Source organism: Leptosomus discolor, chromosome 11 (assembly GCF_034619465.1).
Source record: "Leptosomus discolor isolate bLepDis1 chromosome 11, bLepDis1.hap2, whole genome shotgun sequence".
Taxonomy (NCBI): Eukaryota; Metazoa; Chordata; class Aves; order Leptosomiformes; family Leptosomidae; genus Leptosomus; species Leptosomus discolor.
The window spans coordinates 6,655,905-6,681,775 of NC_141401.1; the positions used below are offsets into that span (position 1 = coordinate 6,655,905).

The 25,871-nt window shown below is 39.8% G+C and overlaps 1 protein-coding gene across 1 annotated transcript in view; it reads right to left on the bottom strand.

The window, feature by feature from the left end:
* MCTP2 (multiple C2 and transmembrane domain containing 2) overlaps positions 1 to 25,871 on the bottom strand; it is a 102,778-nt gene that overhangs the window by 36,405 nt on the left and 40,502 nt on the right. Inside the window, exons 11-16 of the mRNA XM_086471848.1 lie at positions 25,187 to 25,280; positions 21,346 to 21,448; positions 18,827 to 18,929; positions 9,545 to 9,646; positions 8,731 to 8,805; positions 7,809 to 7,928 (exon numbers count right to left, since the gene is read on the bottom strand). Coding sequence (XP_086327974.1) covers positions 7,809 to 7,928; positions 8,731 to 8,805; positions 9,545 to 9,646; positions 18,827 to 18,929; positions 21,346 to 21,448; positions 25,187 to 25,280 — 597 coding nt within the window. The remainder of the gene's footprint in view (positions 1 to 7,808; positions 7,929 to 8,730; positions 8,806 to 9,544; positions 9,647 to 18,826; positions 18,930 to 21,345; positions 21,449 to 25,186; positions 25,281 to 25,871) is intronic.

A 25,871-nucleotide genomic window follows, 5' to 3' on the forward strand; every position in this document is an offset into this window, starting at 1 on the left:
CAGTCAGAACCGTTTGGGGATGCTTTTAGTTCAGGTTTTAGCTATAAAGAGCCCTTTTTCATTAGGTTGTTTTTCTTTTATTACACAAAATATTTGCACATTTGGGCTTGGCTTTGTGGGCTGTCATTAGATAGCCAAACCGACGAAAACTGTGTATTTCTAATCCAGTCCTGGAGACAGACAGATAGCTAGATAGATATGTGCATCTTCACGCAGGCATCTTCTAGGGCTACATCTATATACAGTAACAAAGCTGCATTTCTTTCTCATTGCCTTAATTCTCTGCTGGATGCCTCCGTACACATTCCTGCTGACCAGCTGTACAGGGGCTTATCCTCCAGCAGGACTGGGCTTTTACCCAAATACTTTGACTATAGAGTTTAACACACACAACCAATGTCTTAAAATGTTTTACCATCAGCTAAAAACAACACAATGCAGTTAAAGAGTGAGAGGCAGTGATTTAAGTCTCTCTCATTAGCAGGGCTGAGGGAATCATTCCTATGTCATGCAAGTTTTGAGTACATGGCACAGAAAGCACTTTTATTGCTCAAAAATATGAGAACAGCATAGACAATTTAAGAGGAAGCTCCCCACCCCCAAAAGCAAGGGACTCTCTATACAGGGTAAGTGCCTTGTTAAGCAGTCCCAGAGGAAACAAGTATTACTCCTTAGATGCAAAACATAGTTTTCTTTTTATTTTTATTTTGGAACATTTCACTGGTAAAAAGCAAATCCCCAAAATCCCTGAGCTGGAAACATAAGGCCATCTATCCTTTTTAAAGTTACAAGGGGTATTTGTACTGGTCTCTGCTCAGCTCCATCTCACCCCGACTCCAAAGCTTCAAACTTTGCTTTTTAAATCTTGTTTATCATGTTGTCAAGCTTCTAAGTGGTTATTTCCCTATTAACTTTGTCCTTGTTTGTTCTTGCATTTTTGAAAGAGCTGGAAATAACATGTGTTTACTTTGCTGTGTGTCTCTCAGCATCATCAATATCACTGTTGCTATTCCAGGAATTTTAACTGCTGCAGCAAAGCAAAGCCTGGGATCTCAAGCTTAAATCGTGTTCCCCTCAACCACAGAAGAATAACACTGGAAATGTAAAAATTGCTGGGAGAAGGGTAAAACCACCTCCTTTAATTGTCTAGAGAAGCCTGCTTCTCATCTGAGCAGTTACTTGCATGTGTCAGGTAACGTGCTCCTGACGGCTTTGCATGCACAAATGGTGCATTTTCACAGGCACCACCATGAGCAGCGTGGAGGGAGCAGGATGTAAATGCTTCCTCCATCATTAAGAAAATGCTTTTACTGGGATATAATAGCTCAAAATAAAAACATACCTCCGATACAGCTTTTTCACTGGAGTTTGAGACAATAACGTTAAAGATGTGCCTTTGCCAGGGTTTTAGAGGGGAGGAAATGTTAGGGGCTCTGAAGAATGACTTACTAGGTCAAATTCCTGAAACCCTGCCTTTCACTGCTCCTCCAGCAACAGCTCTAGCCTTAAATATGAACAAATTTTTGTACCAGAGTGTTATTTTTCACCTTGCCTATTTAAACAAGAACTGCATTCGTCCCTTTGCTGACTGCTTCTTTAAAACTGTAGCAAAACACAAGCAGCAAATGGGCTGAGAAAAGCCCTTAGCAAAAGCTCTACAGTAAAGCGGAAGTAAAGACCATCTCTTTTGCATTAATACATTTTTTTTCTTCTTCTTTTTTAAGCTCTTTCTTTTTCCATGTTCCCTATTCAGTGTTTGAAGAATACTTATTCTTCTCTCTTTAGGATTACATCTATTCATTTTATTTAGCTTTTTAATGTGGAGACATTTTAATCTACCATTACTTTAATGCTGTTCCCGAATAGTTTGGGAACAACGATTTATATTTTGTCTTCAGCCATGAGGATGAAAAAAAAAAATAAAGGAGAAAAAAGACTATACCCTTCTCATCAGTTACACATGTGGTCATGGCAGGGTGGTTTGTGCTTTCTATCAGGGAATGGCTTGTTCAAAACTAGTGGACAATTCATGGGGAAAATAATAAAGATTTTAGGGAGGCTCATGTAAGAGCACATCTTCCTTCTCCACCCTATATAAGAGTTAATTACTACTATCTACTGGTAAATCATGAGCGAAATCTCAGTTAAAATTAACGTCTCTCCTCTGCTTGGTTGGCCAGAGGTCCAAGAGATGCTTGCTGACTCGGTCTCTTCCCTAAATTGTTCAGGTTTCATAGCTGTTACTGGTGTCCCTTCTCCATAGATTTCTCATGTTCCCTGTTAAACTTTTGTCCCAAGAATTTCCCTTTATTGATCTATGACTCCTCTCCCATCAAGGAAAACAAAACAAAACAAAAAAGCCCAAAACCAAAACAAAAACCCAACAAAACCTAATCACTGTTTTGCAAAACAATGTACGAGTTAAACTGGATGTTTTACCCATATATTGTTGTCATGTGCAGGGTTGAATTATGCTTAGTATGAACAGGACTGGAACATTTTGTATTTTGCTTGGGAAAGTCTAACCATAACATACAGGAGACACTTGTCCACATGCAGAATGAAAAATTTACTCCAAGTAAACTCCAGAAGGCTCAGATTTTGAGTTAACAAACGTCTTTCCTGAGGGAAAAGAACTTCCCTCTTACTGATATGCAATTAGCGATTTTAGAGGACACTGCCAACAAGCTAATGGCCTTTGCCTGTGGTTCATCAGGATAAATATAGACCAGCTCAACAGAGATTAAAAATTGTTCATGTCAAAGAAGATGGTTGATGTCTCCTCTATGAGATGAGTTTAACTGGGCTTAGATCCAGCCCCCATATCCCAAGTTTAAGTGGCAGCGCATTAAATACACTCAGTAGACACCCAGAAGTTCATGGGCTGCAGAAACCAACCTATCTCTGTTCTGCGATCCCAGATTAGGGCTGAAGCAAACTGGCACAGTAATGCTCATATGTGCAGTTTCACCCAGCTTGCCCTGTGACTCCTCAGGCTTTCAGTTCCCACAGCCCAAGAGGCCAACACCAAAATCCAGGGCATCCTCCAGCTCCCTCTGGATTTAAAAAGCTTTGGAGATCTTAATGGAGAAGGGTGCCAAAAATCTCACCTCTGCAGCAAGGAGCTCAAAAGCTTAAGTTTGGGTTTCCTCCTGCATCCACAACCCCAAGGGCTTCCCTACTCTTGCATCAGCTCACTTTTTGGGAAGCCCAAACTCCTCCAAAATGATCCCAGGCCTGTCATTTTCCCAGCTGCCCACCACTAAATAACTGCAGTCAGTCTGACCAGAAACACCACGTTTCCAACACATTATGTTGCATTACCACATATTCCGTCCTTTCCTCCCAGTACCAACCCATCATAAAATAATTATCAGACACACTGCAATGTCACTGCAAAATAAATAAATACTGCCTGTGCACGCTGCATGCCTTGTCTGGCTGGCCCAGGCTGCCAGCTAGGGCTGAGCCTGAAAAACAGCTCCCACCTGTACCTACCCTGGCAGCAGCCTTGATTAGCAAGAAACCTAAACCTGATATAGTGGGACATGCTGCCAGTAAAAATGAAGTATGCTGGCATGGGTGAGTGTGCAGGGACCCTGAAGCAAATCAGCGGCGAGCGCTGCCAGTTGCACTGGAGGTGCTATGGTGGCTGGTTTTCCACCGTTTGCCTGATCCTGTCAATGTCTCTTGCAACTAGCATGCAAACTTTAAAAAAATATATATATGATAGTAAAAATTCCAGTCAATATATCCTTTTAATTTGCACCAGATTATAGTTTTTTTAATGCAATTACTGTAATTTCATTAAATGACATAATTACCATTAATGCAGAGAAAACTGTCAATAGAAGGTGTAATTATGTTGTATAAAAATCACAAGCACAATGTGCAATGATGCATAATTCCTCATGAAAATCATTCTGTGACTAAAATTAACTTTTAAAATATTTTTAAAATACACATTGTACAGTAAGAATGATTCAGTTATTATGGACTTAACTTCCACGACCAGGGAAGAAGGGGGAGCAGAGCAGGCAGGGAGTGTTTGCACACGGAAGGAAGGACCAGAAATTCATTTAAAAGTGCATCAGAACAGTAAGAACACAAGTTTTTGTACGCACAAGTGAGAAAAACAAACAGTTTATCATCACACAGATACACAAGACGACTTGTGAGCAGACGCTCCCCTAGGCACATTTCACCACACAGCTCCAGCTTTTTGGACACCAGTAACACAGCATGAAGTGATGTTTCAATGGAGAAAGGTGAGACAAGAGGAAGGAGTGATGAGAATCAGGTTAAAAATCACAACATTCACGCTGGAAACTGGGAGCAAATTGTCCAGGGTAGGATGTGAAGAGTGTCAGGCACGCGAGAAGTACCACACAGGGGTGTACTGGAGTATGTCTCTGGGTGTCTTCAAAATAAAGCCCTTTTTGAGACTCACGTTTCAATCAAAACAGAACATATCAGATTGAATAGAGAGATAACAATATCAAAATTAAAGAGTATAATGCTTAAAGATCTTTTTGGTCTTAAAAATCTATGAATCTCCCCAAATCTTAAACTAATGGAGGAGAACACCTGATGGAGGAGAACACATGGACAAGATCTTTTAAGCTCTCTCCCAGTATGTGAACACTAATAACTCTACAGGCAACATTTTCTACATGTGAGAATATCCCTGATATTCCCAGGCACGCACAAACATGCGTGTCCATTTTCCACACAAGAAATGTACACTACAAAGAATCCAGAAAACCTACGTGTGACACTTCCCTCCGACCCAGGATGTTTTTTCTAGAATTTGTGTAACAGAATTTGCACCAAACCCTTTGTGCCCAGGGCAAACATTGCCAAAAGCGAAATTTTGCTTTTCACCTCACCTCCTTTTCAACCCTCTTTCCAAAACCTCTAAACCTGAAAAATTTCTGATTTTACTTGTGCCTGAGCAGGCCCAACCAGTGTCCTCTGTGCTTATAAAATTAACTCTCATTAAAACCCATCAGATTAAAATCGCAGAATGCTGATGAAAAACATGATTTCTTTTTCATAGCACAAAAAAAAAAAATTAATCTACTCACAAGTTAATGGAATGTCTCCTCTCACCAATACAAACTAATAAAGAAATTTTGCTTGGTATTATAGAGTTTATAAACAAGAAAACCTGCTGATAGCATTTTTCTCATTCACTTGTGTCCTGCCTAGGCTGTCCTCTGCTTCCTCCCTCTTTTCTTCTTGTGCACCCTCAAGCAGCAGCCAATGTCCTTGTCACACACGTGAGCTGTCAGCACTAATGGGGAGGGAGGTGCGCTCTAACGAAGACACTAAAACAGGAAGATGCAAGCTACTGCATCCTATCCTATTGCCATGCTCTGATGATCTCACAAATATTTTCTTCTGTCTGGCAACGGTTTTTGTCTGATTGCTTAAGAAAAGAAGGTTCATATGAGTATACTGTCTGCTTGTCCTCCTCCTCCTCCCTCCCTTTATTCCCCCTTGGAGGAAGGGGCATGGGCTACCTGTAGAAGGAAACCAAGGGCAATACAACAAGTGGGGTGGGAATGGGGGGTGTCTCAAGGACCACTTAATCTCTGGGATTATCCCCATGAAGATATGTGAAGTACGTAGAATATGATCACAACAGTTATTGACAGTAGCCCGAGGGACAGTGTCTGTGAAAAAAAAGAAAAGGAAAAAAAAAAAAAAAAGGGTATTTTTGGGTTTGAGGGCCTGGCTGGCACTTGAGCTACCAGCCATGGTTTCACAAACCCAGCTGAAAAACAGGTGAGAATCTTCATGCATCTTCCTCACCTCTGGTGCTCAATGTCAACCACAAGTGGGTCATCAATAAGGGCAAATTTGGTCCAGGCTAAACTGATTCAAAGCCAGGTACTGAAGATATACAGATGATGTTTGCTGGAGAATAAGGATTTTGAAAATGTGGTATTTGATACACCTTCTATTTAAACTGTTAAGAGTAGATTTTACATTCAGATTAGGGCAGGGAGGGATGCTGCATTTACCACACTGTGTGCATATTTTATATTATTTTTACTATGAAAATTTTTACTATTTTCCCACACATTGGAAATAGTGAGATATACAGAATTAGCACTTCCTTTTAAGTGCCAGAGCTGAATTATTTCCACGCGTAAAAAATCAAAGAGACTTAAATTTTGGGTTTTCTTCTACAAACCAAATTACTCTTGGAGTCACATATTTTTATTCCTTCCCACTACCCACTTTCTGTCAGGAAACCAGGATATTATAGTATCCAGCAGAGATGTTCTATCTTCCACCTTCGCACTCATCCTCCCTTTCATTAGGAATCTATTCCTTTTCCTGCAGACCCACTTTCCCACCTTCTTCTTTTTCTGCCTCTCCACCACTTCCAAACCTTTCCTAAGTCTAGAAAACAGAACTTCACAGTTGTAACTTCACAAGTATTTTGATGCAAAATCTCCTAAGAGCAAATCTCTTAAGTACATGCCTAGAGTCCCACTGGATGGTGATGGCAGGACGTTGACACTTGGATTTTACGTATGTCCCTCCCCTTCCAGCCCCAGTGTGCATGACCATCCAGTGTACAACCACAGAGCTCCCTTGCACAGCCATACCTGCCTCAGCGAGGTACCGTCTGCTCTGCTTTCCACCAGCCCTTGAACCACTAACTTCAGATAGGATATAAATAAGCTTCCAACAACAGGAAGAAAAAAAATACAAAGAAAAGACCTTCTTATCCTACCTACTCTTACGTGCCAGTCATCCCTCTAACCTGCACAGTGGAAGACAGACCCTCTGTCTTTGCTCTGGAGCTTCTTTCAATCAGGGATTGTCCGCTTTCCTCATCTGTAGCAAACACACTGAAGTGTTTTCCTCAAAAGAATCTTTAAGCAACTTATAATTCAGACAGTAAAAGAGGAAGAAAATCTTGGAGATGTGGCTGTTATATTGCTTAATAAACAACTCAAAAACTTTCTTTCTGCATGCTGGACCACCACAAAACAATTCTGCAACCTTTAATGGCATGCCAAACATCTCAAGCATGAAGAAAATGTCACACCGCAGAATAAAAAGCAGGCAGAACCTTTTTGTGCTTGAGCGGATTATGAGAAAACTGCAAATGGGGTGTTTACTACCAAGAGGAAAAAGGAGAGAGCTGAAAAGTGGGACAGGCAGGTGGAGAACTTGGCTTTTTGTTTGCAGAGTGTGGAACTCACTGACCAGCCTTTTCCTTTTCTCTTTTTTTTTTTTTGTGTTTTAAAGCAACATATTATTACCATGAAGAGAATAGATTTGCAACAGGCGATGTCGGCAGAGCTGCTTACGTACCACAGGGACACGGGCATAGCAGGCATTGATAACCTGCAGCAAAGTGCCTCCTCATTGCAACGGAAGATGGAAGGGACAAGACCCAGCAGCTCACTGCATCACCCAAATCAAAGGCATCTCCCTGCATCACCCTCTAGGCCACCACAAAAAACCCCAAACAACAACATCCAGAGTCCTCACACTGTCACAGTCTTTTACACCCACCATGGACATTCTCAGTGCTCGGTGGAGGCTGGTGAGCACCTCTGCACTGAGTGAAGAAAGGCTATTCCTGAAGGTCTAATTTCCATGCCCATCAGGCCCAACGTGGCCCAAGCTGCCTTGAAACCCACAGCCCTGCAGCCACATAGCCACAAAATACCAATAACAGCAAACAATAACGGGCTTTATGCTGGTGGAGAGGAAGGCATGGTAATGCTCGAGATCTTATATCACTTAGCCTCATGCGATAAAAGAAGAAATCCACTTACCACCAACGCTATCACGCTCTTTACTGTGGACTCCCAGAGAAAGCAGCTACGAAGGAATTGTATTGTATTCCATATTGCCATGGTGATTTTTTTCACGCGATCAACATTTCTTGATAAGATCTGATAAATATTGAGTGGGAGGAGGGGAGGAGAAGAGGAGTTTAATCAAACACTCTAATATCCTACTATTGCTTCAGAAACAGGGATAATTTAAGCTACAAATGCACGTCAGGGCACATATTACAAATAAAGCCTCTATTTCAGAGATGCACCCCAGCTCCTGTCTGCTTTCTAATTACACCCAAACCTTACAGATTTTCCTCAGCCGTTAGATAAAAAAGAAAAAAAAAAAAGCATGCTTTGATGCCAAAACTAAATAAAACAGTAACACAAACCTACCTTCATTCCCCTTCAGTTCTCAAAATATAGCAATGTTTCAGGAAAAGGGCCAGAGAGAATGTAATCAAAACACCTGAACCTCTTCTTTGCATGCTTTGAGTTAGTCCGTAGAAATAAATAGGGAATTTTGGCCTTATTATAAATCACCTTTATTTAAAAAAAAGGATAATGGCCATTGTTCTAAAATCCTATGGCCTTTTTAAATAGCTAATTTAGATCTGTTTTCTTCCTTCCCAAAGAAGGCAATAAGGGTCTCATTGAGCTTTAGATGCTGCAAACTGTGCAACATCCACAGCTATCATTTTCCCCACTCTGAAGCACAAAGCAGAACTACTGATGCAAGCTAGATCAGAAAGCAATTTCATGTTAACACAGACAAATCTTTTAATATAGAGAGAAATAACGCAGAATTTATATGTGTTCGGCATTTTAAGCCAAAACAGGTTTTGTTCTTGCAACTATGCTACAGCAATTCAAATCTCTCCAAACAAACGCGAGAGTTTAGCCCAGACACAATTTTCACCTTTTTAGAAAATTTGCGGTTCTCCTCAGTAAAGCGCTTTTCTCGGGGTTTGAACGTTCTAATACTTGCTTTTACCTTAAAACAAACAAACAAAAAACACTTTAAAAAGATGTCATGTAGTTTTAAGTGCATTGTTTCAGCTTTGTATCATCAGTGTTGGAATTAGGAATTTCAGGATCTTTCACTCTTTTCAGCCTCTACCCGACTTAGGAGGAGCTGCTAGGAAAAATGTGGATGAGTTAAATGGGGCAAGGCTGGACTCACTTCAGCAAGAGCAGAGCTGCGGTGCAGCCCACAATGGCCTTAATAAATAGGATTTAACTCGGTAAAGGCTGTAGGGCACGAACAATTGAGACTGACTCAGCCACCTAAAAACTAAGTGCACTGTGTATATGCCTCATTAATTTTCCTGTCAACACCCTGGGAAGAGAATATTGTGGGTCAGCTTTTTGGGAAGGAAGTAGGTGTTAAAAGTAACGTATAATAATCTAAACATTAAGCTCGTTTTTGGCTGTTGCTAAAGAACCCCTGGCGTACAGTGATCAGCATCTCCTTCCTAAGGTGCCTGTGGTCACTTGTCAGTCCAAAAAGGCCCCCTCATTGTCCCAGCCACCTGGAGGGGCCATCGCAGAGCTCTCATGTCCCAGTACTCTTTCACCCACAGCATGAAACACCCCTCCACCATCAGATGCAACCAGGTCAGGACTTCTGCTTGGCTCCTGGTTTTTAAAGGATCACCCCTCCAACTCCCATCCTTGCAGATTCACATGTTTCTTACACCAGTGATAAGCAAAGAGAAAATATTTCAACTTACAGGATTAAATAGGACATCCAGCTCCAAGTAAATTACTCCTTTTGAAGCACGTTCCAAGTCTTTATTCTTCAGCGTGTAACAACTTTGTTTACCGTTTCTAATCTATAGTTTGGGGAGGGGGGGGCAGAAAAAGCATCAATATCTTCCTGGCTGTAATTCACAATATAATTTAAAGACACTACAAACAAATAAATAAATAAATCCCAAGCACAAAAAACACCCTCCCCAAACCCTGATAATATACTCAGAGCCTGAAATACAAAATGACCGTTGGATTAGAGACCTATAAAATTGCAGATTAAATCTCTTATGGTCCAACTTTAATTTACAGGCCTTGTACTTTATAGTAGAGCAGTGCACGCAATAACCAGTCTGAAAATTCTGCCCTGGAAGCCAGTGAGTTGATGGGAAGTAATCAGCCTCCGTTATTACAGGTTTAAAATGGGATTTTTCTTCCAAAGTTCAGGAAAAGAGCCACAAACAACAGCTTACCTACCTATGGCACACCCCAGTACACGAACCCACTTCTTAACGCTTAGTTTATTGCAAGGTTGTCAAATTATTACCCAGGAAAAAAACCGCAATCCAACAAAATTAATCAGCTTAAGTGGAATGAATGCTAATGTAACAAATGTTCAAAATTAACTAATTTGTGTAGAAGACTTCTCCCCCCACCCCAACCCTGAATTTCAATACCATTTCTATGCTCTAATCCACCGGTTGGCCCTATGTCATTAAACGTCTATTAAAAAAGAAACACCACCACCACACCAACAAAAAACCTCCCTCACCATTTTGTAAACTATTTGGCTCAAATCAAAAGCATTCTCTCTTCAAAAAGTGATGGCAGAAATATATTTATTATACACAGTAGGATATGTATTGATTAAACATTTGGCTTTTTAGGAAGCAGACCAGTTAATTCTAAACAGCAGTAACATAAAAAACTGCAGCTTACCAAAAAGCTACATTCAGGGACTGTAATGATCAAAGATTAAAGATAACGGAGGAAATTTGGGGGCATGAAATTGCAACCATATTTAAAACGGCTATTGCTGTGCTGGCATTTAGAAGAGACATTTATATAAACCATAGTAGAAATAGGTAAGGGGGAAAAAAAAAAAAAAGGCATAATGGGAACCAAGTGATTTCATAAGACAAGGGAAAGGTCACTTTCCTTCCCAATGTTGCTCCACCCTTTCTGTACCAAATAGCTCAACAAAGGGTCTATGGGTTTTCTGGCCAACGGTTGAAAGGGAAGAGGGCTCTCACAAGGACCAGCTTTGCATCCTCAGTGGTGTCCAACCAGCAACTCCAGCTTTTAAAGATGTTCTCACCCAAAGCTCTGCTTAACAGGATGCTAGGAGTTACGAAGGCATATATGGAATTTATTTAATAACAATAATAGGCACTGCACTAAACCGATCACAAAGCACCTCTGCTTTCACTGCAATAGAGTACACGTCGGGTTGGAGTTGGCGGCAAAGGATGCTGCAGCTCCCAAGAAAGGAGCAGGCAAAAAACTATTTTGCAGACCAGCAGGCTCAGATAACCTGTGTCCCCAAAACAGAAGAGCTGCTGAAGTGGCTAGCCCCTCTTCTAGAGCCAAATGGACTGGGATCAGAAGGTCCTCAGGCTGACGGCCACATACAGCATTGTCAGCCTGTCATAAAGGATTCTGCCGTTTCACCAGCTTGTTTTTCCCCACCTCAAGCAAGGGTAAAAAAAATAATTTTTAAAGCTACTGAATGAAAAGAAAAAAGTTATTTGGAAATTAAAGACTTTGTTTAATCTCCCAAATTAACTGAAAAATTGATTTACTGATGGTAGACACACAGGGCCAGAAGGACTTGTTTTGAGGTTATTACCCCTGTGGTCCAAGGGGATGCCACCAGTAGCAGTTTAGACTGAGCTTTGATTCATGGACTCTCCTGCAACTGGGTAGAAGGTACATTGTTCCCAGTGTGTCTGCAGAGACGTAGGTGTCCAACACATATCACAACACATAATTCTGGAGTCTCCATAGTTAATAATTTGGGGGCTGAATTTCCATGTATTTCAGTTATACATATTTCTCATAACATTTCATCCTATTACCCTAGGAACAGCAACTAGTGGGAAGTTCTCTTTATATTCCTTGGGATATACTTTTTTTACATCAAGAGCACGACCATCAAGGAAAAAAATGTCACATGCTGCTATACTGATACAAAAAGGAAAAAAAAAATAGTGTCACTACTGAGGAGGTCTCAGTCTGACATCATGGTATTCTGCACTCAAAAAATGCTTCTGACTTCAGGGAAAAGGCTCTTCATTTTAAGAGCTGGACCTGAATCAAACATTTTGGGTGTGTCTGCAGGTGTGTTCACCCAGCAAGTTTCAAATCAGCAACAAATAACTTCTACCTCTTTCTGTCCGTGGAAATAGGGGTTGTTTGTTGCTTGGGGAACTTTTTAAAATGATGTCATTACTGTTGCTGCTGCTATTCTAAAATTGAACAGGACAGAAAATAATGCAGTGCAAATACAGTTTTACAGTCAGCTTCACTTGGCATCTTTAATTCTAACTGTTTGACTTTTCTGGTAAAAGATGTGCAATTATAACTCAGCCTAAGACTAAACATTCATCCAGATATCCTAGCTTTTGACCTTCTTCAGAGGAAAAAAATGCACAAGAGAGAAGAACCACTGGCTATGAAATGGCATGTTCATTTGGATGAAAATAAAAAACCCTGAAAAAAATGTCAAACAAAAGTCTCTCTTGCAGTTTTGGCAACGTGCTAAGCCAATGCGGTTCTACAAAAGGTGTAGGGTAATTCTAACACCCATGACTGCATGGAGATTAGATCGGTGGCATGTCTCAACTGTGCCCAGAAGTAAACATGCAAAATAGCTTTTAATACTCTACATTTTTATCGCATGCTGTTCTTGGGCCAGAGTTCAGATTCTGTTCAACATCTCCCTCGATCTTGAGAGACAGCCAGTCATATTAATTTCATTTTGGATCTATTTCTTTCTTCTCTCTGGGTACTCTTCCCCAGTCTCTGCTGTTCACAAAGACTGTTTAAATGCTCTCCCCAGCTGTGGAAAAGGTGAGCAGCCAGGTCTGCGGTCCAAGGATGAACCTCAATGTCAGAAAGATCAGATTTCTTCTATCGCCCAAGCGGCTTTTGCTACATACCTGATGACCTCACACAGATTTCACTCAATTAATCTTCCTGATAGCTGTGTCTAAAATCGGTTATCTTTTGTATGAATGTTTACATCTCCTTGTGGGAGAAGGGAAAGAAAGGAATATTCAAATTAAATGTGAAAATATCTGCAGGTGAGGTCCTTAAAGAGACATAATCGATATTACTCCTTTATTGACGATGTTTTACATCCTCACTGAATACTAATGCCTGCATTCTCTGAAAACTTCCTAATAGCATAGAACATACTGGGGCTCAGTCACCAACCAAGACTGCCTATGACCATGTGATTAACATGAGGACAGTTGTGCCTGCCCCACTGACATGCTTTGCTTTGCAAGGTCATCATCAGAAAACATGTGAAAACAAAGTCAAGATTTTCTTGCCATGGGAATTACTGATATTTGGGGCATTTCCCTGTTCTGAATCAACACAGAAGAACAAAATATCAGTATCAATATTTTCACAGAACAGTTCTCTGTATGACAGTCCCTTCTCCATAGAGGACCACACAAAGGAAATTATCAGTTGAAATAAAACCTAAAATTCTTTGCGCATTAAGTATTTAGACCCACAGAGGCATTTCAGACAGAGGCAACTTCTAGGAAGTGCTTTAGCAGAAGGAAATGTTCAGGTACGCAAGACCACCGCACAGTCAAGGCCCAAAGTGCACCAGGTTCCTTTCAAATGAATGAATATATTTGCTAAACTCTTCCCACAGATGTCCCCAGTAAAACAAATGTGACTAAACACAGTATTGATGTAGCCAGCCAATGCTAAATCTATTAAGCAACAACCTTCTGACCGCTTGGGAATTTTAATGAAATAGCGAAAGCAGAGATTGATATGACACAAAACACGGAGAAGACAGGACCCTTATGCAGCAAAGGGTGTTTTTTCATTGCTCTTGTCTCAAAGAAATATGGTTTAGTGGCTTTTTTTTTTACATTGATTTTAAGAAAACTTCACTCTGTATCCAGCTTCGATGCAGATTCAATGTCATATATTGATGACCTGACAGAAGAATGCTGGGTTAAACCTCTGTACATCAACACCCGTGACGTGTGGAAAGGGTAATGGCTACTCTCCAAGGGTAATTCATCTAAAGCATTTGGGACCTCTGATATTCCTGCTTGAGCTCATTGCTGATGTACAATGTCATACCATTTGCCCTGAGTAACATAAAGCTGTCTTGTAATAGACACACACCTAACCTTATCAGAGGACATATTTCCCCAGGAAAAGATGAAAACAAGCCACATATTTGATCCACCTGGATACGAACAAACTTTTTTTTGCTTCTCCCCAGTCTTGCAATATACCTTGATTGGATTTTGTACGAAATGCCCATTCATTCATCCCAAAATGCTCTGCCCCAAACCTTTCACTTTTAATAATCTTCTGTGGTATCCAAAGTAGAATGGAAATCTGGGGTTCTTGGCAGAGGATTGATATCCAAAGGTCAAACAGATATGGAGCTGATGGTCTGAAAGAAACCACGGAGCCACCCAAGGCCTTCCAGGCAGTCTGAGGGGGAGCTGAAAACCCTGGGAGTACAAGGATCCTAGGTGGTACTCAAGAAAAACACTCCTGTTGATACCATTTCAGCAAGTAATACGTGGTCGGTGGAGAATTTAATTTCAGAAACAAGGTGTCATTTTTTTCTGGAAGAGATGTGGGCTTTTTTCCCCATTCGAAAATTTCTGGTTCATGGTAGGGATAAAAGTCAGAACAGACTATCCACAGCTGCCTCCATTGCATAAATGCAGCATTTTCACTTTTCTGAAACTCTGATGCTTTCTCATGGAAAAGGCTGCACACTTACGGTCAAGTGCTAAGTAATTGCAGTTGTCAGGTGTCTGTTCTCTGAATCCAGGCCATGTTTCAGATAATCAAGCTTGCAAAAGGCATACTACTTGTTTTTAGTGTATCGTTGACTACCGACCTTGCTTGGTACTTGGAAATATTTCATAAACCTCTTCCTGTTTGCTGAAAAAAAGAGTGCAGCTGAAGTCTACCCTGAGCTGATAATTCAGCAGATAAAAACCATTCCATTCTGCGATACAAATTCACTCAAAGGTCTTTCTACACAAGGATATTTGATATACTTTGCTTTCAAATTCATTGAAGCACACTATATGCTCCCATGTCTCTAATAACTTGCAGCTTTCTAGGAGATGGGCGTCTCTTGAAGCAAAACAAAAAAGACAGACCCTCACAAAGAGAAACACGGTTGCTTTTACTAAGATCTAGGGTACAAAGGAACACGGAGATGGAAAGGACTTCTTTGATCATTAGTTCAAGTCTCCCAAAACCTACAAAACTTCTAAACCTATCAAACTCCTTTCTTGAAGCAATGAAGTTTTTGCCCTATTTCTCCATTCCCCAGGATCTTCTTCAGTTTCTATCACAAAAGCCTGCTCTGTTCAGTGGTGTAAATGGTCTTCCCTTTCATTCCCCAGGCTCTAAGAAAGCAATCTCCCTCTCAGCCCAAAGGTTAGGCAAGCCAGACTCCACAGGTCACCTCTGGCAAGAAAGCGATCCATTTTGCTGAATATCCTGGTACCACTAATATGTGTCTTTTCCAGTATAAATCCCACTGCTGTGAATGTGGCTGACCAGAGCTGTATTTGAGATGAGGTCGCTCATATGTGCTTTAGAGGAGGACAGCAGTTTGATGCAAAGAAGGGCAGGACAAAAAAAAAAATACAGTAGGTTGATTAACATGGAAAAGCTAAAGAGAAAAAGCAAGCAAATAACCACTTCTCCCCCTCTGTCCCCAACCTACCCACAAACAAAGAAAATTTCAAATTCAGTGTAATGCTATCAAAATCAATGTCTCTACAGTGATTAATAGAGCTCTATGAGAAAACGCAACATGTGTGTTCATTCAATATTGTTTCATCATGCCTATCAAAAGAGCATGAAGTTTTCAGCTTTATTCACCATCTGACACTTCAAAATTCTTCTCATACTGCCCCATTTTTTATGTTTCTTACTTGGTGCCTGCAATAAGCCTAGATGACACAGTCAAGGATGGATGTAAAGCATTGGTAATTCCACCATCTCTGAATTTTTTGTGCAGCAGGGTTATTCATGTGTTAATGAATGATGTGTGTGATGATGAAGGTGTATGCATGTTTGCAAAACGCCAGTGTAAGACTCCTAAACACATTTAAACCAAAATTCATTGTCAAATTAATTAAACATTTCATATCCATCCAACATATACTTTATTCAAAGCAATTTTTCATTAAGAAAAGAATCTAGTCATCCATGAACAATTCCTGAAGTAAACTTACTTCATGTGCTGACAGCTTACAAGTTAAACTTGTGCATTTTTAACAGGAAAAAACTGGCAAATGCACTTCTATTTTCAAAAGATAATTTAACGCAAGGCAAATATTAGGCCTGATTACCTAGAGAAATTAAACCTATGTGATTTGTGAGGCTTCCTTGAGACTTTAACTATTGTTCTCATTCAGCAGACTTATCTAAGTGGTTCAAAGGATACATTCAAATTTATATTCAAAATGACAACATACATCGACATTCTTGTTTCAAGAAAAAGAGCTTAGAAAATTGCAGTTCTCTGTCTGAACGGACTAAGTTAATAGGTGCAAAATGTTTTTTAATTAGAAGCAGAGATGAATATATTTACACTAGATTTGACTGAAATATGAGGCAGAGAAGTTTGGATGGGAAGGAAGAAGATCAGTTGGCAAGGGAAAGCATAAACAGTTTTTATTTTATTTTTTTTGCCTCAAACCTTGGACAAAAAAACCTACGCTGAATAGTTTGGACATTACCACACACATGCACTCTCCTCCTCTGCCTTGTTACATGCTTCCTAAGGGATACTTGACAAATGCCTATAAAATCAACAGAAAATCCAAATCTAACATCTTCTCACTGTGAGCCCACACAGCCTGCTGCCGATCATGCAGACCATTTGGCAAGCGCTGGATCTGCAGGAGAGCAGCTGCTCCAGCCACTCTCTTCCAGTAACATCAGAGATACGAGGACTTGGGGAAAAATTAACAAAGTGATCAAAAATGGAATAAAAGATGTTAAGAGGTTTTTTCCTCCCTGTAAACATCAAATGATCCTCCATGCCCAACTGACTCTAATATTGTTCTAAAACTGGAGATATTGACAACTCAAGCCACTAAAATAGACAAACAATCTAAAATATCCCCAGCCTTGAAAAGAACTTGCACTCCGAGCCACGGAGGGAAGAGGATTGCAAAGCACACAACAGTGCTTGAGGCACCAAGAGCTCTGTATTTACTCCTTAGCTTCTATGGTTTAGGCTCTTTACATCCCCCAATTGCAGAGGTTTCCCTGTTCTGGACTCCAGTATAACTTGGAAAGAACACACAGAGCGGATGAAAACACACACACTTGAGTGAAGAGATTCAGAAGCCACACTGCTTTTAATTCGCATACACAAGAAATACACTCACTTAGACAAAATAACAATAAAATTGGAGCACATTGGCCTGTTTCTTTACCACTACAAAGCATTCTTTAGGCTGGGATCATATCCTCTAAGCCAGTTCAAGAGTCTTCTGGGCAGTTCATTATTTGGAAAGATCAAATATTTGCAGTTCCCCTCTCTAATGTTGATTAGTCCCTTACCTAAACTATGCTGACTCTGTGGGGCTTACATGGCCAGCTTTGATCAGACAGGACCTTTGCTTTCCCTCTAGAAACTTCTTGTTTCTCCAGTCTCTGCTAGGACTGAGCCCCACTAACTCGTTAGCGCAATACTCCCTTTCCTGCAGCAGCCCATCTCTAAAACTCAAAGACAAAGTCTTGCCTTGACCATAAAAGGTGCGTGCCAGACTTTCTGAGGAAGTGAATATGCTTTCACAGGGATGTTTCAAAACAATACTGCAATTTTGTACTCTATAATTTCAATCAGGATTCACCGTCTGCCTGTTCGGAAGTGCTATTACCCACAGCATCACACTGTGCAGTACCGAAAGCATCTCACTGCTGCAAGCATCACTTGAATCACGTTATATATTGCAAGCATGAATGTTTGTACAGGGCTCAATGCAGTAATCACTGCATAAATACCCTCTCCTCTGCATAGGGAACCTATGGCAAAACATCAGTGCCTCAAAACTCAAGGAAACCCCCGTGCTTGCAGTTAAATGTGTTTACATGACTTGACTGATATGAGCACAAGAGTCCCAAGATGTTTCAAGTCTTGGATACTAACTGGTTTAATAAGTCACAGCCTAGAAAGTTCTTTCCAAACCTTACCTAAAAAGTTACCAGAATATTCTGCTGTACCACACAAACCATGGAGCTGTTTACATCCTCTTGATCTGGTTTACTCACTCTTATTTTTACTGGTGTTGTTCCAAAATTAAATCAGTGTTACCAAACAAAGCTGCTTTTCCCCCATTTCTCTATTAATGTCTTGTAATGACTCTTTTATATGCCCCTCTCTTTAGCTTGGCCAGTTTGGGTCATTTCTGAAAAAGCTTCAACTCTCCTTAATCTCCAGAGCAACCACTTCCCCCTGAGCCCACTTTGTTTCCAGTTTTGATTTTATACTCCCATGGTAGCACTCACTCTTCACATGTTTGTTTGCAGAACAAAAGCCACCAGTCTTTAAAAGCACTATGGAGCAGAAAACACCCCTTTTAGGTAATTTTATTCAGCTGTGCCAATAACAACAGCTATCTTTAGTCAATCCTACAGTGATGTGCAATTACTTCCTTGGAGTAAAAAGAAGCAAGACAGAACAAAAACATGCTTAAAATGTTACCTTCAGAAGATCTGGAAACATACAGAACAACTCAATTATGTTTTCAGACCTACATGGCATACAGTACCACTGAAGTATAGACACTTCTGCGGTTTTCTTTCCAATCAACCAAATTTGTACTAAAATGGATTGACAATGCTCGTTACACTAAGGAGAGCTATAAACACTGCCAACTAAGGCATATATAGCTCACAAAACCTGTTTACCTCTAAATCTGTGTTGCTTTGTGCTACAGGGAAAAGAAACACAACTCATTCCCAGCAAAACCATCAATGTTTGAATGATATAGGTGGCAAAAATAACTTACAGAGAGCAAAGGGATGGCAACTTTTCCAAGAAAATCAGGGGGTTTATCTCCATCTTCGTCAAACACTGTCACTTCCAGAACATCGTGAATATCTTTAATAGGGCTGAAATGAAAAGTGCAGGAACACTAAAAAAATAATAATAATATTCAATACACATGCACAGTCTCCTCTACAAAGATCTGAGAATACTATTTTACTAATTAAGTTTGTATTACCTTGGAGTATAAAACTAGCATTTAATTAAATTCTCCCCAAAATGAATCAAAAGATGGGTATTCCCCAAGCTTCCTCTCATGTTGCAGTCCCATAACTAGGTGAAGAAAATAACTACCAGATGGTAACATTTTTTGTGCATTGATGATGCTAACAGTGTAAAACTCATCTCTCCAACAGAGAAAGCTGGTGACTGGGAGAGGTCAAGGGCTGAATTTAAAAGCAAGCTTCAGGACATTAAAGAAAGAATCCAAGAAACAAAACTTATGTAACTTCATTCGACTCGAACAATTACTGAACAGTTATCTTCCTTTTAAGGTACTCATAAAGCTGATTATTTAAAAAAAAACAAAAAAAAAACCAAAAAAAACCCTATCAACCCTACTTAAAGGCCAAGCGTACATTATTTTTGTTCCATTCAGTGCAAAAGCTTTACTGACGTGGCAGCAGGCACTCAATCCTAAGTATTTACCAGATCATTAATAAATCAGAGTCTTATCTGAGAAAAGTTGTACTGTGTGCCTGCACGGGTACGTGGGGACGACTTATGAGTTACATTCATTATCTCCTTTTTTCCTTTTTCCACATGCAAGAGTTAAAGAAAGCGGTACATTGTACAGTGTGTGTCTGTTATTTAATTGAGTGCAGCCCACAAGAAGGTTTTTTCAGAGTAGTCCTGCTCCTGGAACCTCTGCCTGCACATGGAGGAGGTGCTCCTCATGGAGTAGAGTCTGAACCTAAAAGCCACCTGGTTGTCTCTCCAGCAGGCAGTCACAGCATGTTCTGTGATGTGACCCAGTGGCAGTCAAACCACCATGAAATGCACTGTTTTGAAGACATTATGGCTTTAAAATACATTGAAACCTGCCCCTTTCTGCAACCATACTTCCATATTCCTCTCCAAGCCATTACAATTTCCCATATGATATAGCTACCAGTGGTATAAAACATAAAACCCCACAGTGACAAACACATAAGTGGCTGCAGAAAATCTGAATATGATGGAAAGGGCTCTCTGGTGGTATTGAATACTCCAGCTGAAATGGATTAATCCACTCAGAACAATCCACTCTGCTCCAAAATAAATCTAAATCATCAATAGCTTTTAAGGTGCTTAATTGAAATTTTTTTTCAACGGCCAAAAATCTAAGGAGAGATGTGAGAGCCTGACCGGCTCTGCAGATTTGGTGCTTGAACAACCCACACAAGAGCAATAAGAAAGCTAGAGACAGTCCATAGCTGATGTTTCTGAGACCCATAGGAAGTATAGACACAAACTTTCTTTTTAAATAAAATAATTTTGGATTCTTATTAGATTCATTTTGTTGGCTGAACATCCAACAAGACTCATCTGCTGGCACAATCTCAGAATAAACAGTGATGAGTGGAAGCTTCTTGAGAACAGAGAAAGTAAGAGAAAGGATGCCAAGAGACATGCATTCATCTGCACCCACGAACTAAACAGTAATTCAGCAAGGTACTTCTACCAAAGAGATCAGGTACTTTTTATTGTGTTCGCATCCAGCCCAGTATTTATAAATGTTGCTTTTGCAAGAAGTTCACTCTCAAACTGTTCTTCCAGTGGACAGGTGCAAATGTCATAAACGCTCCATTGCCATTCCTTGCAGTTACCTTCCTTGCCACAGACTCCTACAGTCTTGGAGACATTTATCTCACTCAGTTATTCACAAAAATCTTTGTCAGCATAAAGCAGGATTTAAAACCCGTGCTGCCTAAAAGCAATACCTAAATTATCACTTTTGTTATTATTAAAGTCACCCCCCCCCCCCCCAAAAAAAAAAAGAATACTTTGATTTCCACAAAAACTTAAGCTTCTAATTTGAGGTAAGCTATGTTTGACTAGTTTACATTCAGAAGATATACCAGGAACAAGATGAGCTCTAATTTTCTGCTTACTTACAAATTAAACAAGGATTCTACCATGTTTCAATGAAACATACTTTATTTTAAATTATGGAAAATGTAGACATGAGTATCGGGTCTCTACTTTCTGTTATATTATCTCTTGGATCCAGCTATGACTCCATTATGTCTAGTCATGATTCTTCCTATAAATATCACAGTAATTTTTCTTTTAATGACTTCTATTAATAAACTCCATGCAAGAACCAGTAAAAGGCAAAAGGCTTTAATGAGTTATATTTGATATTTCTCCAACATCCTCTCCAACTATGAAAAAATGACACATCTTAAACTTGACCTTTGTGTTTTCCCAAAGTCGATAGCTTTTATAGTTAAGCTGCTGTTTGGTGTTGCAGCATGTTTTCAAAAGCAATCCACTTACAATGTGAAAACTTTGTTCCACTCTGGATTGAGGTTCTTGTAAACGGTGTGTGTTTGAAGACTGTCATTTCCCAGCTCTAATACACAGAAAGGATCACTTTTACCTAGAGAAAGATCAGATAAGATTTAAAAAAACAAAACAAAACAAAAACCACCAAAACCAGACCAGTTATTGTATTTAGCATGCATACCTTTTCTTTGCAGTAGGGCTGAGGAAGTGACTCGTCAAATAAAATTAAGACAACTGCAAATCACCTCGTTGTGTTGGAATGACTTGCTAAATAAACAATATCTCCAATTCATCCTCAACTCTAACACCTTACAACTCATTCACGTGGCTTCACTCTAATACCAGAAATCTGTGACTTACAGTGAATCATCTCTAAGCCTTTATAGGAAGAAAAATCTGCTCACATTGACAATTACTCAGATGACACTGTGAAAGCAGCACCATCATTCTGACCCAGGTAAGCATCAGTGCTGCAGTTCCAGCTCTCTATTTTATCCTCTGCTTAAGAGTCTGTAGTCTTCAGTTGATTACAGGATTAAGTACCCACACCACGAGAAGGGCAGCACAGCACTGCCTGTATCAGCAGCATTCCTTCAATTAGTTCCACATGAGCAAGTCCTTGAAGCTATGGAGACCCTACACAGTGCCGCAGTTTAAACAAAACCCAACATCAACTGGAGAATCCATGCATGAACCAGGTATCGCACTTAGAGCAAACAAACAAAACAAACCCCCAAAACAAAACCAAACCAAAACAACTTCCTCTCAAAAGAAGGATGTCAACGTGGAATCTATTATGGTGTAGACATGTTTGCTAATGTATTTTTTTTGGTAACTCACATTACATGAATTTGTAGCTTTCACAACTTATTGCAGCTCAGCAGTTTCCATCATGAACAGAGTACTGTGTATCAGCATGTCCAGCTCAATAACCGATTTAATCTCATCTTCAGTGTTCATGTATAACTCAGCCACAGACACTCCAGTCTAACTTTCATGTAGGCAACTAAATGTGTCAGCAATGCAGGGATTTAGATAGCAGTCAAACAAGATATTTAAGCAAAAGCTTTCTTTTTCTTAATCCTTATTTTTGGTATTATTAATGCAGAGCTCTTAAGATTCTTACTCTGAGAAGCTCATAAACTAAACAGGAATCTTTTCAGTATGTAAACAGTGGTTATTAACTACTCAATATTGGTAAAGTTTAAAGACCATGTGCATTACTGGAATCTATTTGTCTTCTCCTTTTCAGCTTATGTGCCTATTCCCTGATAAGTCTGGAAAATGCATGTAGCCTTTGAGAGAAACTGCTTGAAATGCAAACTGGTATATGCCAAAAACAATCCCACTGTATAATTTGGTACTCTGAATGCTATTTTTTGGTCAGTGAGCAAATGCAGTGTTTGAGAAGAACTCTCATGCGTACAACAGAAAACATCCAACAAAGCAGAAAAAGTCATTTTCACATCAACAGAACTATTATCTAGGAATTTAAAAGTATGGAAGGCTCAAACTGGGCTAGCTGTGGCTGAAGAGCTTCTACATATTTGATAAAGCTGTGTGGAAACTAGCCTAAAATTTATGTCAAATGGTAAAATATGGATTTTCAAAACACTGTTCAAAACCAAAGCAGATACTATGTTGTTTTCTGATAGCTATTATTATCGTAGTCAAAAAAATTGCAATTAAAATCTATAATGCCAACATACAATTAACTGACAACAGAAATCCCAATTGCACCAAAATCCAATCTTTACTTCAGGAATAAGGTCTAAGGTGGCATTACACTTATGACTGGTCTGCAGAAGTTCACCCACGCAAGACTCATGACTGCTATGGGACAGGACAGGGAGTGAATGCTACCTGCTCATACTGCTCCTCTATTAACCCTTGGAAATCTTTGTACCTCTTACTGTCTCTGTGAATTTCCCTTTATCAGATTTTTAGCTGGACTTTGAATTTACTTTTATCAATAACAAAAAATCTGAGCAGTCTCCCTGGCAATGCAGGAAATATGGCACTGCTCTAGAAGGGCTCTATTATGGAAGCCCATAATTGCTGCACTAATCATTTATGAATGGCTCAGAACAGATAATTAATCTTTATGTCTCTCATTTCACGATCAGAAATTATGCTATTTTTACCTAAAATGGCTGCATCCTTTTGCAATTTGGTGGGTCTATTACAGCATAATACTAGGATATTTTCAGCACTGCCATTGAAAAACAATTTGTCATTTGCTTCATGAATCAGGCTCGAAGCCTGGGTTATTTTGAATATAATGACAGACTGAGTAACCTTTTACTTAAGCAGAATTTCATTCTGTGCTATGCACAAGGAATGTGTGTCACATACTCTGTATGAAAAGTCTTTGAATTGCAGAATCAAGAACCTGTGTGTCTCTTCCAATGTTCATTATCTACCTGCAAGCTCCTGTTTAAGTATGGAGGGAAAGGCGGCCAAATTCATCACTGATGCAACTGCATTAACTTCAGTGAAGTTTTCCAAAGGGTAAATACCCTTCCAGGCTTAGCTCTTCCCTGGACATTGTCTATATTAAAACCTCACGTATTTCTAGATAGCCCTAGCCTTGCCATTTGCAAGGTTCTGCTTTCCTACGGTAGACTTCTTATTAAATGTTAGTAAGGTGCAGTTACATTCCTAATTCCATATAGACATATACATCATGTCAATTTAGAAATGCACTTCTGTAAAAAGCTACCTTTCATTATTGGCAGGTTTTTTGTTTGTTTTCAAATGAAGTTATTCAGTTCTTTAAAGTACTGCTCTCTGCAGTAACCTTTTTTCCCCCACTGCAGGGTTAAGCAGTCATTGAAACTGAAATAGTATCGTGATTAATCTTGGGCTTTCTCCTTTGGTCCTTATTTTATGAGCAACGTTCTCTAATGTTACAATGTCTTCATGATACCAGGGAATGGGGCAAATGCATTTTCTCGCTAGCATTTTTCCTGCCTTTATCAACAAGTTATCTTAAAAAATGACTATGTCAGCAAATACACAACACACAATATTGTGTCTGTGAATTACGAGATGCTGCAAGATACAGAGGGGAATTAAAAGGTCTCTAGAATCCTGGAGTAGATGATAATAAAAATAATAATATCCAGGCAGTCGCTACAGAGAAGCATCAATTCCCTAGACCTTCCTTGGAGAAACAATATAAAGTTGTATTTTTAAAACATGTTAGTGTCCATTGCTGTCAGGACCAAGCACAATTTGAGGTACAGCTCGGTGGAAAATCCATCCTTTTCTTTGAGTAAGAATGCCAAAAAGATCATCCCAAATTGAAGCCTTAAATGAGCTGCAAGAGAAACCATTGCACTTGCACCCCCATTGCTGGCAACACTTCTGTTTCAGGTGACAGCCTGCAGAACCATCCCAACCCACACACTCAGCACCGTGTCAGACATTCCCAAAATCTTTCAGTCTTGCTCACAAACTCACAAGGCACCTGATAAAAGATGGAGAGTCTGATTTACAGACACCATCACTTTACATTGACTCTTATTTTACATCTTCCCACTGGAAAACACAACAGCACACCATGCTAAGTGTTAAGTTATCAGTCATGCCACTTGGATCTAAAGGGAAAGTCAGATCTTCATCCACTGGACCTTCTCACATAGTTTTGTGAGTCAAAACCATTTGGTATTTGACCATACTATTTGGTCAAAATCTGAGGCAGGTTTCGCCGTTGGAGAAACGATGGAAAGATTTACTTCCCTTTGATCAACTGACAGTACTGCACAAAGTGTAAGTAGCACTCACAATATATTATAGTATCATATCCTGCAAAATAGAAATAAAATACCTGAAAAATCTGCTGCCAACAGGTCCACTGCCTTTAAAACTTTGACTTGTAAGAAGCCAATGTCCTTTATGTCTCGAAAGGAATTCTTTATACACTGCCAGGAGGAAAGGATAAAGACATATTTTGTTTGTAATTCAGCAAGAAATAGAAATTACTGAACTACTAAATGACTTACATTTTTACATCCATCACTATTTCTGCAGCATTTCAGTACAGCAGCTGATATACCCATAAATATATGTCCACTATCCCAGTTTCACTGCGTCATGACCCTGAGGTTCACGACATCACACACTGCCTGCTCCTAAGGAAAGTCTCTGCTCACATAAGTTACATATTAAAGTTATGGTGGAGATTGGAAGGAGTCCTGCATGTTTATACAGGTATCATCTCCCAGTCAAAACAGAAAATGGGACACAGGTAGACCTGGAAAACCAGCATGGGTCAGGAAGGAAGCACACACAGCCAGAAGCAAGGAATCTGTCCTCAAAAAATTCAGTTTATGTGGTTCAAACTCCTGCCTCGCACCCATTTCAGAGAGGTACACTTATCCCTTCTTGCCCAGCTTTTGAGGACTGAGGTGTGGAAGCCATCACATGGTTTTATCTTCCAACAGTTAAAAGTCCAGAACATATCCTCCTCGAAGGAGGAAAGAAAGCTAAGTGTACTGTGATCTCTCCATGAT